Source organism: Leuciscus leuciscus, assembly GCF_965113295.1.
Source record: "Leuciscus leuciscus genome assembly, chromosome: 8".
NCBI lineage: Eukaryota > Metazoa > Chordata > Actinopteri > Cypriniformes > Leuciscidae > Leuciscus > Leuciscus leuciscus.
The window spans coordinates 5,075,902-5,090,730 of NC_138732.1; the positions used below are offsets into that span (position 1 = coordinate 5,075,902).

General features: G+C 36.5%; 1 protein-coding gene across 1 annotated transcript in view; it reads right to left on the bottom strand.

Annotated features, from left to right (window-relative positions):
- LOC309504074 (rho GTPase-activating protein 45-like) overlaps positions 1-14,071 on the bottom strand; it is a 70,607-nt gene extending 56,536 nt beyond the window's left edge. Inside the window, exons 1-6 of the mRNA XM_082177071.1 lie at positions 13,983-14,071; positions 12,884-12,951; positions 11,259-11,288; positions 5,467-5,490; positions 3,237-3,260; positions 1,775-1,795 (exon numbers count right to left, since the gene is read on the bottom strand). Of these exons, the coding sequence (XP_082033197.1) occupies positions 1,775-1,795; position 3,237 (22 nt within the window). The 5' untranslated portion in view covers positions 3,238-3,260; positions 5,467-5,490; positions 11,259-11,288; positions 12,884-12,951; positions 13,983-14,071. The remainder of the gene's footprint in view (positions 1-1,774; positions 1,796-3,236; positions 3,261-5,466; positions 5,491-11,258; positions 11,289-12,883; positions 12,952-13,982) is intronic.
- Positions 14,072-14,829: the final 758 nt, after the last annotated feature.

The following is a 14,829-nucleotide window of genomic DNA, read 5'->3' on the forward strand; positions in this document are numbered from 1 at the left end:
GGATCAAACCACTATCTGCACCACCCTGGACTTTCGATTGTTCCATCTCTCTCCCGGATACCCGTCTTCCACCTGAACCCCCTCCATCCAGCCACGAGGGCGTGCCTTTCCAGGGGAGGGGGCGTAATGTCACAATCTCACCCTGTTTGGACTTTGTTCTCAGTTTACACTGTTTCCCTTAGTTGAGTTTGTTGTCATGGTTACTGATTTAATTTGTCATCACGTTATCATTATTAGTTCCTGTGTTTTCAGTTCACCTTTGTCCGGTCTCATCAATGTATGGTTGTGTTTGCCTGCCTTTCTTCATCTAGAATTACTCTGTGGACATTATTAAAGATTGGTTTAAACCCAATTCCTTTATCTTTGTATGTTTATATGCAGCCAACCGTGACAGTAATGCAGAGATTCCCAAACTATTTTGTCTCACAAACTCCTTTAACCTAAAATTTTAATTGGAAAACCCTTAAAAGATTTTAAGTAATTTTTTTCAATATCTTAACAACACATTTGCATGTTCACAGTTCTCTGATGTCAAATAATGGTCACAGTGACTATATATCGTACACAATAATTCCATTTAAATCTAGGGTGATAAACGAGTTAGGTCAAAAGTAATCTAAATTCAAAAAGTAGTCAGATTACATGAAATGAGTAATCTAGTTTATGTTACTAACTACAATTTTCGTCATGTAATTGGTAACTAATTTGTGAGAGAGTGCAGAAATTGAGTTGCAGTGGCGAGATCATTGCATTCGTGCTCAACAGACGTGACTATGATTTGCTGCAATGCTCAGCGATGCAAACTTTGATTCAATGGTATGGAGCAGATCTAAATAAAATGCTATTATCACCATTTTTCATGATTGGTTAATCTCGGCAGCTGTACAAATGTAGTAAAAGTAAAAACGTAGTACGGTAAATGGTTTCCAGAGTTCCACATGTAATACTTATTTCATATTCAAAGATGTTAGCCAATCATAGCAGTGGGTGTTTACAAAAAAATATTCAAATAGACACGCCCCTTTAAAGGGAGTGTTTAAATAAGAGGCCTAAAATCAGGACAGTCAGAAAATGTCGTTTTAATTCTATAAGACTATTTTTGGTGTAAAATTCTACTAGTAAGAGCACCTCAGGAAACAGTATAAAAAAAAATGCAATTCATGACCCCTTTAAACTAAAATTATTAATACTACCCGAGTTATCAAAAAAATTATTCAATATTGTCTGTAAATTATGTACTAACACATCAGAAAACACATTCTGAAACTTTTGCAAATCTTCTTCCCTTCACAGATCACTTGACAATAATTTTTCTGTTCTATTTGCATTTTAAAAAGTTCACAAGATAAAAAAACACTAAAATGTAAAGCAGAACAGTATAAAATATCGTATATATGCATAACTGAACCCATTATAATATTCACATTCTCATAAAAAAAATAAAATAAAAAAAGATTTTCTAAAAATAATGAGTAACACTTACAAGAGTTTTTTTTCAGGGGCGTCACCGTAAATAAATAAATAAACTAGATTCTGATAAAAATGTGAGTGTTGTGACTAAGAACATGCTATAGGTACTAAATGACCGGCTGCTTTCTAGATAAATGAAGCCTCAACTCTCTATGATATTCTGATTCAGAGATACAATCTCACCAATTGTCAATGTCTTTAAGAATTTTTCACATGATTTGCACCCGATCATAAAAGTGGAAGCACATCTCTCCTGATTAAACCACATTATTTCAGTCATGAGCATTAAAGACTTAATACTTACGAGGGTGGCTTCTCATTTTCACTGTTGAGGAAAGAGAAAAAGTAATCATTAAAACTTTTCCTGCCACTGTATTTAGACTCAAACAAGCTTTTCTATGTTTAAATAGTTTGAGAGTGACTGACTATCATGAACATGTTCAGTGAGCTTCATACTTCAAACTGAACTAGTTAACCCTGGATCATTCATTTTTGAACCGATCATGATACCGATCTATTTGAAGCCTTCTTTTTATCATGTAGAATTATTTATAGAAATGCTCCAGTTTTTACAGGCATTCATTCAGGGCCTGAATTTCATTTTGGAAAATGGGGGGAATTCCCCCTTATAGGCGACTTTAATTTTAATTTGAGTTTTTATTTTATTTTTATTTTTTACAATTATCTCACCTAAACGTTTGATCACGCAGGGAATATCTGTTTTCACACTGGGGCAATTGTGTTGCACAATATCTTACACACATCACAAGCCTGATTTTAAATGCTGAACTGAATTCACAAAAAAACAAATAAACAGTCAGTAATAAAATAAGAACAAATAAACAATTTACAAGCAATAGCACAAATAAAAATCAAATATCATAAAGATACAAATGAAATGTTTTCATGTTTTTTGTATGGGATGATGATAGACTCAAAATGATTAACAAATGCATGCACAATTATCCAAGAGTTTGATAAATGTTGCAGATGTTTTACTATCCACAACCAAATGTCTTTCTACTTGTGTGTGCAAAATTCAGAATTAAATGAATGTGCAGCAATTTGAACAAAGAGAGACATTTTTGTGAATACAAATATTTTCTTTTGTATTATGTAATCATAATTTGCGCATGCAACAAAAAAGATGTGCATTTGCAAAATCCTGCAAAATCCAGTTACATGAACGTTTTTTACAAATAGAGACATAGTTGTAAATACAAAACTTCGATATTGAAATAATGTAAGTCAGAATTTGTGCATGCAACAAGATAGATGTGCATTTGTGGATCCGGTGACGCGTGCATTCATGTACTCGTTTCTGAGTCGATCCTATTTGATTCATTTGGATTTGAACCAAATTCAGTACACACCTTATTAATAAAACATAAACAAGCAGAAAAATATGTACTCAAAACACTCAAAGTTTTACATTGAATGTTTTTAATATCACCGTCTTACTGCATGAAGCCATTTTAAGCGTTTTCTTTATAATAGGCTCTATGGGAGGAAAAGCTTAATATGTACAGACGTTTTTTCTCATTTCAAGAGACAAGAGCCTAATATGAACACGATGCACAAAGTTTCACGTTTTTTCTCATTTCTCACGTTAAAGCCTGTTAAAAAGAAAACGCTTTCATTGATTAGTTGGTAATCTCGTAGTTTGCATCTTATGGCCATATTTTAAGCATATATAATGTTTCATTTTTAACATTGCCAAAACATAGTAATAAGAATCCAGCAAAACCATAATGATTTATACTTACTCAATTTTCTCAGCCTCAGCAGGGCTGTAAAGAAAAAAACAAGTTAATGAGTTTCCACACACTATTTGGAGTGTGTCCACCAAATTTGGAGAAAACGTAACGCAGAATAAAGTTCCAGACAGAGGTCGGATTTTGGTGAAAGTATTTGGCCCAGTTCATTTTAAGTGTATTATTAAACGTACAGAAATCTAGCATATTGAGACCATACAGTAGCTATATAAAACAACTGAATTCTCGATATAATGTATGCCATTTTCTCATATGAAATGAAATGACATTTTGCCAATACTTTTGAGAGTGTTGTTATCAGCATGGAGAGATTGAGCAGTGAAAGTCTCTAAATATTCTTCTCCTCAGAGACAAATCTCTCTGCAGCCATGAGTTACATTTATGTGCGTTTCCTCGATAATAGGGGAAAAGTTAAATAAACATCTATCTTTTAGATTTTTACATACAGAAATACCTAAATAAGATATCTTATCTTTAATTGGAATATTTTTCATTGTAGATAGGTTGCATTCTTTAACTGAAAGAAGTTAAAAAGTCTTTATTTTCAAACATTAACACACATGACTGACAATAACTTTATCAAAGTTATTATTACCATTACTGTCTGAACCCCTGGTGGCCATGGTTTTATCGCTTATTAGGCCGGCGACACACTGGCTGCGTGGCATGAGCGTGGCGTTTCTGTTGCGTGTGGAAGAGAGTTGTGGAAGGCCTATACTTCATGTTAAACATAAATATATAGCAGCAAAGACAACGTCGGCATTCATGTCAAAACCTAGAGACTTTCAAACATCAAAATGTCATTTATTAATATGTATTCGTGTCAAAATGACATATAAACATCTTTTCCTATTCTATTTTGCCTGGAAACGCTTCCACGCTTGCGTGTCGCGTGAAAAATAATAGGTGTCGGTTCTATTTCTAGCATGCACCCGTTTTCTGCAGTAGCACCTCACTGCAGTACACGAGATCCAGGGGGCGGAGTTGGATCCAGATCTAATGGGTGGAGATTGGTAGGTTTAGGGATCAGGGGGTGGAGATGGGTAGGTTTAGGTATATATAAGGTGGGAGGAGTTGGATCTGGATGGTTTGGGGTTAGGGTTAGGTCCCCCTGGATTTCGTGTTCTGCAGTGAGGACCATCACGTTTTCCGCGCGGCTCGAGCCACGCCTGAGCAAGTCACGAAGGCAGTGTGCAAGCTCTAACCTGGGAGCTGAAATAAAAACGGACAGGCCACACAGCCTGTGTGTCGCTCTCACTCCCAAGGCATCAGATAAAGATCATGAATATCATGACCAACTAATATCACATCATGATGACATAGTCATAATTGAACAGGCTGATAGTTAATTATGAACACAAGACATTTATCTGTCTTTGAGTGATCAACTCCTCCTCTCACAGAATAAAGCACATTTACACCGGAAGAGTCAGTCCTGCAGAGCTTGCTCATCATTACTTCATCATCGTCATCATCATTACTTCATCATCATCATCATCATCATCATCCTCCTCCCCCTGCACAGGGTTTGAGGAAATCACACTAAATGACACTGAAGCATCACTTTATTCACTGATTACTAGCAGCACATACAGTAACTGACTATAAGAGTAAATCATGACAGTCAAAGTGTCCTGTGTTTCCTACTATATTTTCTGTAGTTTGTGTGACTAGAATGAAGATGAACTATTAAGGAAGGACAATTATTTTATTATTATAATAATAACCCCTGCTGGTGGAATGATCTACCTAACTCAACCCGAGCTACTGAGTAAGTAGCCATTTTCAAGAAACGACTGAAGACGCATCTTTTTGGCAACACTTGAACCATTAATACAAACACTTTCTTTGCTTTTCTTTTCTCTTCTATTCTATATCTATTTACATAAAAAAATAGATATAGCTTTGGATAAAAGCGTCTGCTAAATGATTAAATGTAAATGTACATGAAAAACAACTGTGACATGAAAAAAGGTTTAGTCCTTAAATATGTGGTTACTTTGGTTAAAACAATATTTTTTAAAGTTTTTTCTGCAGATCAAACTTCACACAGCAATAAATGGACTTTCTTGAATTCAATCTCAACTAAGTTTTGCCTGGTGTTGGTGGTTGCTGCTGCTTGACTGTAATTTCATTGAACTACTTTGAGTTTCATGTTTCAACCAAAGAGAACAACAGAGTCAGGAAAGAAATTTATCAGTATGAAAGAACAAATACTTACAATTCTGCCTTAGAAAGGCTGCAGCTGTTGGGGGGGAAATACAACACGAAATATTAATAAATCATAAACTTTAAATGGGTTCCTCATTCATAGACCTAGACAGCCACTTTTCTGCACAGACCAGAAACATGTGTGTGTATTTATTTGTGTGCTGCTTCAAGGTCACTTCAGCCCTGTCATCTTATTTAAACACATGACAATTCATCATTCTTCTGTGAATTCTGTTTGGTCAACTTGATTAGCTAAACTACTTCATTAAAAATTCATTCTCATACACTACTAGCAGGTAGGGCTGTCACTTTTGTGAAAAAAATCCTGTTCGATTTTTGAGACATAAGTGTTCATTGAATCGATTGTAAAATCGATTTTCCATGTCTAAAGACGTTTCCATTTTAAATGCCGAATATAGGCAAATCCACGGACAACTAACAGGCATTGGGACGAACATAAAGAGGGCGCGCCGCGCTTGAGAGGCGCACAAGTCTGCAATATTCCTGATGATTTATTGGCGTGAAGTTTCGTGCACAATGACAAACAGGAGTGCAACATTCTCAAAAAACAATAAGCAGAGTGGACTGCCATAACATCAATGAGAAACATTACTACAGGCTTCAGCTTGGCTGTGTTTACGATTAGAAAAGTCAAACAAATTTGTAGATTTGTAGACCATAGTCTGTATCTGTATGCATGAGACTGTCTGAATACCGGCAGAATTCACATTTTTGTAGTAAAAAGAGACACATTATCCAGAAGGATAATTTGCTGTTATGTGTGTTTGTCAGAGACTGCAGTTGCTGTGTGACGCGTGAGAAGGCCGTTAAAATTGATTCCCTATTTTCGTTTTCGAAACTTGTGTTGGTTGGTCCGATCGATTGTGCAATCGATTTTCGAATGTAAAGGGACAGCCCTAATAGCAGGCTGTGCATCCAGCCCAAGTCATCGAGAATAATAGTAGTTATCCTACTTTGTCCTTCTTTATTAATAGTCAGGCCAAGCTGTTGAACTCTATCATGGCATTATTGTAGTGTCAATAGGGGCTTTCGCACCGGGTAGTTCTAGGAACTAAGGGGCTTTCATACCGGAGGAACCTTTTAATTTTTCCTAGAACTATTGGCGGAAGTACCCGTTTTTTGGCGTGTTTGCACCGCAGGAACTTGGAATGATTTTAGTTCTAGGAACTCCTTTTGAAGGAACTAATTTACTCCTACTTCAGAGTCAGTCTAAACCAGCACTACAGGAACTATCCGTGGACACTGCCACATTAGTTTAGGTACCATTACTTAAAATTCATCAAGGAGTTTAAGTATTTAATTGATTGCATATATGTCTGTAGGTTTCGTATAATATCTGAGTGATATGTATGTGTACTTATTTATATGTATTTATCATGTTTACTTCCACTGTGTGTAATGGTATAGACATGGGTGTTTTGTATAAGGACACTGTTCGGCCGATACGCCTCTCACCTTCTATCACTGCGCACCCAAACTTATATATATAGGGGGCGGTATGAAGTAAAAGGAAGTGTGTGAGACCAGAATGGGTGGCGCCCGTACTCAGTGCTGCATGCTATTAGTTATTGTAAACTGTTTTCTCTTGAGTGGTAAATGAAAAGAAAGCATCCCGACTGGAAAAACGGACTGCATATGACCTAAAAGCCGTTTGTAGTGGGTGGAAGACGCTATTTTTGTTTGCTACGTCATGGGACAATTTACCGGCATTGCAGTCTTAGACATACGTATTAGACAGGACTGTTCGACAGATCGTAAAACTAATGAACATGGAGAATGCGAGCACAGCCTCTGGCGTTCTCAGTGCTGTCTAATACGTTATTAGATAGAACTGTTAGACAGAGAAAGTAGACAGTATATGAAAAGGTATTAACGTATGCCGTGTGGTTAATGTCCAGTGTTTGCCAGCTGAGCAGAAATACATAATCATGTTTCTCCTGGTCCCCTCAAAGTCATGTTGGATTTTCTCCTCAGCGTAAAGGTTAAGAGGCCCATCAATCACGGTTGTCCATGTTCGTAGAGTTAGTTTCTGGAGTAAATATATAGGCTATAATCTGTGTGTTTACACAGCTTTTTTAAAAATGGCAGGTGCTGGTGTTTCGCGTGCGTTCGGCCAATCAGTGTGTAGCGTCACAGATAGTTCCTGTAGTGCTGGTTTAGACCGACTCTGAAGTAGGAGTAAATTAGTTCCTTCAAAAGGAGTTCCTAGAACTTAAATCATTCCAAGTTCCTGCGGTGCAAACACGCCAAAAAACAGGTACTTCCGCCAATAGTTCTAGGAAATATGAAAAGGTTCCTCTGGTGTGAAAGCCCCTAAAGAGGGTGGTCATATGTTAGTGGGTAGTTAGAATTATAAAGTAATGCTTTATAATTGTAGTTCAATTCAAAGTTCAAAATGGGGCTCTAACATCACTCTTCACAATACATTTTAGTCTAGGTCATTAAAAGCGTCTGCTAAATGCTAAATGACTAAATGTTATTCACTGGCCTATAAACAAATGCACAGAGAAGGATTTTGTATGCAATACATAGCCCAGTACCAAAGTCCCTTTAAGACAAGTCATTTCACTTGGCAGCCATCTTTGAACCTTTCAGCCATGCTCAGTGCAGCTTCTATCTTTTTGAATGGGGAAACAAATAATTCTCCAAAACTGTTCGCCAAGCTTACAAATAAATTTCATATTTGAAATCACCAATGAAATCTGACAACAACAGTCTCATAAATTTTGTTTTAAACGCTCGAATCATGACAGAAAACAAAAATGTTCAGGCTGGATCAAGCTAATGCGCATGCGCAGTGGAAGCGCGCGTCTGATGGCAGCTGCAGGGACGCGATGACTTAGTGACATAACTTTTAATAAAAATTATTATGGACCAACCCAAGGAATGGTAGACACAAGGTACGCTTTTAATCTGCTTCAATCAGGGTAACTATTTTCTGGATGGGCCTTTCGAGGTAAGGTGGTTTAGTAACACGTTTGCCCTTTTTATCCAGTGTCGAATCACTGATCAATAACTTCACTGTTCTCACACAGCCATCTGTACCACTGTGCACTTCTGTTACCTTCGCTAGCTTCCACTGACTGCGTGGAGCTGTGTCATCTTTCAGAATGACAATGTCATTAACCTTTGCATTTCTACGATGTTTGTGCCATTTCTGCCTGTGTTGCAGGTTTAGAAGATATTCCTTTCTCCATTTTGACCAGAACACATTCGCTAAATACTGCACATTACGCCATCTCTTACTAAGGTAAAGGTCTTCCTTGACAAACTCTCCAGGTGGTGGTAAAATTATTGAAGTCTTCATAGTCAAGATATGGTTAGGTGTAAGAGGCTGCGGACCAGATGGATCATTCAGATACTCTGTGGTTAAGGGTCTGCTATTCACGATAGCCATGACTTCAAAGAGAAATGTTCTTAGTGAGGCATTATCAAGTCTTTGAGCTAATTGATCCAGAATGGATGTCAAAACACTTCTTACTGTTCGAATTTGCCTCTCCCAAATGCCACCCATGTGACTGGCTGATGGGGTGTTCATGATAAATTCACAGCCAAACTCCTTTAGGTGTTCTTGGTTAATTTCCTTTAGTGCTTCAGCAAATTCTCGTCTTGCACCAACGAAATTAGTGCCCTGGTCAGATCTAAGCTGACGCACAGGTCCACGTTTGGCAATGAAAGCACGCAAAGCATTAATGAATGCGTCAGTGGATAAATCATCCAGCATTTCTACATGGACCGCCCTGGAACACATACATGTAAGTAGAAGCCCATAGCGCTTCAACTCCTTTCTTCCTTCTTTGACGTAGAAAGGACCGAAACTGTCCATCCCACAGTATGTGAAAGGAGGGGCTGTCTCCATACGTTCCTGAGGAAGATTCGCCATCCTTTGCTCTTCGGTGCATCTTCTCAGTTTCCTGCACCTAGTGCATTTGTAGATATATGAAGACACTGCTTTGCTACATCCCAAAATCCAGAAACCATTTGATCGCAGTTCATTAATAGTCATTCCTCTCCCTTGGTGATACACTTGCTCATGATAATGTCTGATGAGTAATGTCGATATATGACTATGTCGTGGTAGAATTGCTGGGTGTTTCACATGTGGGTGTAATGCAGCATGTACTAAGCGACCTCCCACCCTGAGGATTCCATGCTCATCTAAGAAAGGATTCAGTCTATGCAGTTTGTTTGTGCTGTTGTTGGACTCAATCTCCTTCTGTTGCCGGAGTCTTTGGATCTCATCACAAAAGGCTGATTGTTGAACCATTTTGATAATGGTAAGCTCTGCATCCTGTCTTTCTTTAATACTGGTGGCTTCATTAACCCTTGAACTTAGACCTTTGACTTCCTTGGAACATCTCTGAAGTCTTGCAATAGCTTTTACCACTCTTGTCCAATCCGAAAACTTGTGAAGTCGATCAAGCAATGATCTTGCTTCTTTTGTTTGAGTTTTATGAACTTGAGCTTTTCGTAGCTCTGGGTCATTGTCTATGATCTCTCCCACCTTAACATCTCTGGGCAGTTCATCTTTCCACAGAAACTTTGGTCCTGTGAACCAGTTGGAGGATATGAGCTCTTCTGCTGTAAGTCCTCTGGAAGCATAATCGGCAGGGTTCTCTTCAGACGTCACATATCTCCATTGTTTATTGTCTGTACTTTGTTTGATGCGTTGAACACGGTTTGCAACAAAGACATGAAATCTTTTGCCGTCATTATTAATGTACCCAAGGACAACCTTTGAGTCAGTCCAGAAGTACTCTTCAAGGTTGTCTATCTCCAGCTCCTTTCTGAGCAAGTCACTTGTTTGTACAGCAACTACTCCCGCTGATAACTCCAGCCTTGGTATGGTTGTAACCTTAGTAGGAGCAACTCTGGCTTTGCCCATAACCAAGGAGCAATGAACATCTCCTGATATGCCAATAGCTCTGAGATATGTGCATTCTCCATATCCTAATGCACTAGCATCAGAGAAATGATGAAGCTCATAACGCTGAAGTTCCTTAAAGGTCGACGGGAGATAACATCTCTTAATCTTCACATCAGCCAGGTTTCACAGATCTGTTAGCCAAGCTTCCCACTTTGTCAACAACTCCTCTTTAAGTGGTTCATCCCAGCCCACCTTATCTTGACACATCCGCTGCAGTATTTGCTTACCAACAAGAATGAAGGGTGCTGCAAAGCCAAGTGGGTCATATACAGAAGCCACTGTGGACAAGATTCCTCTTCTAGTGAGTGGTTGTTCCTTAACGAATACTCTGAACTGGAAGCTGTCAGATCTGATACACCATTTCACACCAAGTGCCCTTTCCATGTGAAGCTCACCCAAAGCCAAGTCATGTTTCACAACACTTTTAGCACATTCTTCCTGAGGAATTGATGCTTTTACTTCTTCACTGCTTGACACAATTTTATGCAAACGAAGCTTTCCTGTGCTACAAAGTTCTCTTGCTTCCTTTATCAGTTTGATAGCTTCATCTACAGTTGAGACACATGTCAACCCATCATCGACATAGAAATTCCTTTCTATGAATCGAATGGAGGTTTCACTGAAGCAACCACGACCTTTAGCAGCAATATGCTTGAGGCCGTAATTGGCACACCCGGGTGATGAGGCTGCACCGAAAAGGTGTACTTTCATCCTATAGACCTGTGGCTTAACCAGTCTCGAGTCGATTTAGAAGGCGGGACTTATTCCATCATATTAAGCCTTGCACTTTTCCCCATTCAAAACAATAAAAGTGACACATCTTGTGTAATTCTATAGTCTTTGATAGTACTCACCAAAAATCCAGGATACGCATTGTAAAATCACTGTAAAACAAATCAATAATAAAAGTGAATTTTCTTTTCATAGATAACTGCTGTTCACAATCCTACTTATGAAAATTTATATTTTGAAGGGATGTTTCACAAAGAAATTAGAATTATGTCCTTTTCTCCCCCTCATTTTGTTCCAAACCTGTATGTTTTTATTTCTTCATGGAAGACAAAAGGAGATGTTTATTTCATTGTCTAAGATGCTGTTTTGCATACAATAAAAAAAAAAAAACTGGAGCTGTCAAGGTCCAAAAACAAAACAAATAAACCATAAGTGTTACGACTTGTGCACTGTATTCTGAGTAGTAATTAGTGAAATCAACATTCTGAATCATTAATAAAAATGAATCAGTGATTCTAGAATTTTTTTCAAACTAGATCAATGAGGCTTTGTTGTATCACGTAAACATTTTAAAATGTTGGTGGTTTGACACTGGTTGATCCCAAAGTGTAACTGTGAGCCTTTGCGATATCATAATCGTGATAATCCAAATCGGTTTAAGTGTGATTTCTTGTAAATTACAATTAATCGTGCAGCCCTAATTTATAGCAAGAACATATAGTAGTATTATTAAAGCAACTTAGTTAAGTTCAGTACAAGTCATATTTTTAGGAAAATGCAGTGGATGTTTTTGATGTCAATGAAAGAACCTGATGGTCCATCCATATTGTCTGCTGAGAATAAAAGGTATACTTTCATAAAAAAATAAAAAAATAAAAAACTTTTCTGGAGTAAAAAAATGACAATTAATTGTTCTACAGTGCAAAAGGTAAAGGTTAGACTGGTTAGCATGAGCAGTTGGCTCAAAATATAAATTGAAAATATTTAATTAATATTACAGTAGATTTTTTTTTCTCACTTCCTAGTTTATGATTTTGTATGACTTCAGAAGATATGGAATACTTTATGGTAATTTTTGGCAATAGACATTTCCCATCTACATGTTGTTAATGTAGGAAAAAGAGAATCCTGGACATTCTGCTAAACATCTACTTTTGTGCTTCACAAAGAAAGAAAAACATACTGTTTGAGTTTGGAACAACATCAGTTAGTACATGACAAAATGTTTTTTGTTTCGGTAGGTATTCCTACAAATTGTAAATGTAACATCCAACAACAAATAGAATTTTGATCAAAATGACAGCATTCCTTTCCCACAGTTTTACTTTAATCGTTTGCTCGCTATTTAGACAGACTGTTCTGCAAAATCGAAAAACATTAGGCTACTGAAAATTAAAAATACAGGTAAGAATATAACAGCAAACTGCAAGTCCTATAAATGTTCTGAATCTTTGAAAGCACTTGACACTGTGATCTGGCCACATGCAACTTTTGAAGCATCTGATATAAAATACTCTAACGTTTTGAACAGCTTTGTTCATTTTAGGACACTTTTTCAATGCAGCTCGCGGTCATCTTAGCTAATTTGCAAATTAGAGTTTTTTTTTTTTTTTTTTACCACGTGGCACAGCCAATAAATCTGACATCTGCTGCACTTACAGACTGTTTAAAAAAATTCTAAATCTAAATGCAAAATAAATCATGTCCCTTCGCATTTAACAATACTGGTAATAAAATAGTTACTTACATTGTTAAAGTCAAACAGGATTTCCTTTGAATCAAATCTCTTCAACTTGCGTGATCGAAAGAGCATCCCTTTAGAGGAAAACAAAATAGTGAATGTACATAATTTACGGAAAATAAACATTTGTCTCATCTACGTTACTTCATGTGTCTGTGTCATTATCGTTACAACATAAATGTAAAATGAATAAATAAAAATAATTTAGCTTATTCGGTAAAAGTCGCTAAACGATAGCTACAGGCAGGCGCATGCATTCCATGAGCACATTTATCTAGCTCACCGTTCACTGTGTAGACTAACTATAGAAAAGACTCACGAAAACATTGAACAGTCAGACACACTGTGATTAATCTTCTAGAAACCCACCATTTGTTAAAAAAAAAAATACGACAGCTCTGGATCCATCTAGCATGCGTATTTTTATTTTTTATATATTTTTTTAATATATAGGCTAGTCTATGGAACAACGTCATTATTATGCGCCAATAAAAAAAGAGTTCATAATGCATAATTTGAAAACATACGCAAAAAGATACACTTGTGAATCAGAAGGCATTTTAGCTCAGAAGTATTAAATCTAGGACAACATTTTCAGTGAAGATATAAATGTGTTTAGTTATAAGGCGTTTAATAGCCTATACCGTTTTAAATTTAATAAATATACACGTTATACAGCCAAGATTGCTTGGGAGCAACAAATAAGTGTAGCCTACAATTCAACGATATCCCATCCTGACTTAAATGCGAAACGTTTTCATATCTAAAATATAATTTTCTAAGTAAAACTGAAAGCGAAAGTAAAACGAAAGTTCTCCTCTTTCGGAAGAAAAAACATTCTGAAATGTCAGTTAAACTACATAATTTTACATTACTTCAGATTTTCAAAGTGGCAGACTAACAAACCAACGAAATATAACAGAAAACATACCATTTATTATATAAGGAAGTCATTTCTGAACTGATGAAAACAAATGAAGCAAAAAATATTTCTTGCTTTTCATCCAGAAGAACTTTATATACGCAGAATAAACGCAGCGAGACTTTACACGCTCGGATCCAACGACATTAAAACTGCAAATAAAGCCAAATTAAGTATTCTTACCTTTCAAAAAGCAAGTGTTTTTCAGGTGTTGTCGTCAGTCTTCTTCTTCTTCTTGTGATGTATGTGGTGCATTACCGCCACCTACTGAACTAAAGTATGGAACACTTGCTTGAAACCAAAACCAAAACAACAACAAAAACAGAACAAATAATAATAATAATAAATAAATAAATAACAAAAAAAAGTATTTGTGAGTTACTTAATTATATTCTCAAATATAATCCTGTTGCTTCTATAGCCTATATTGCCACACCTCTTTCATACCTTTTTTTCTTGAACAGATTTTTTACTGACATATCTTGGATTCCTTTTCCCTGTAATTTTATAAGCAACATTCGTCTTTCATTTTCATACAATGTAAAATATAACATGTCCAACTGTCTCTTCTACATTACAATGCTCAACCCATTATGATGCTTTTTTATTTTATATAGATTCCCATTAAGTCCATTCATAATCTTGTTAAAATCGATTCTTCTTTTTTTTTTAGTGTTGTTGTGAATCATCTTCCTATACCAACATTTTCTTGAATACTGTAAAAATGTCTTCCCTTTTTTCCTCTATCCCACTGCCAAATAAAATTTGTAGCTTTTCTAATAATTACCTTGGTTTTAGATTTGCTCAAGAGAATTGTGATATCAACATTATTTGAATGTTTTTTTGCTAGTTTATCCACTGTCTTTATATCAGATATCCATATCCTTTTATTCCTACATGAGCAGAAATCCCAAGAAAGTTCATGTTAATTCCTTGATTATACATACACTATAGTTGCAATATATCATATTATATCCTGTCTACAGTAAGAATGACCATATTTCAGGCTTTTTAGAGCTGGTAAAGATTC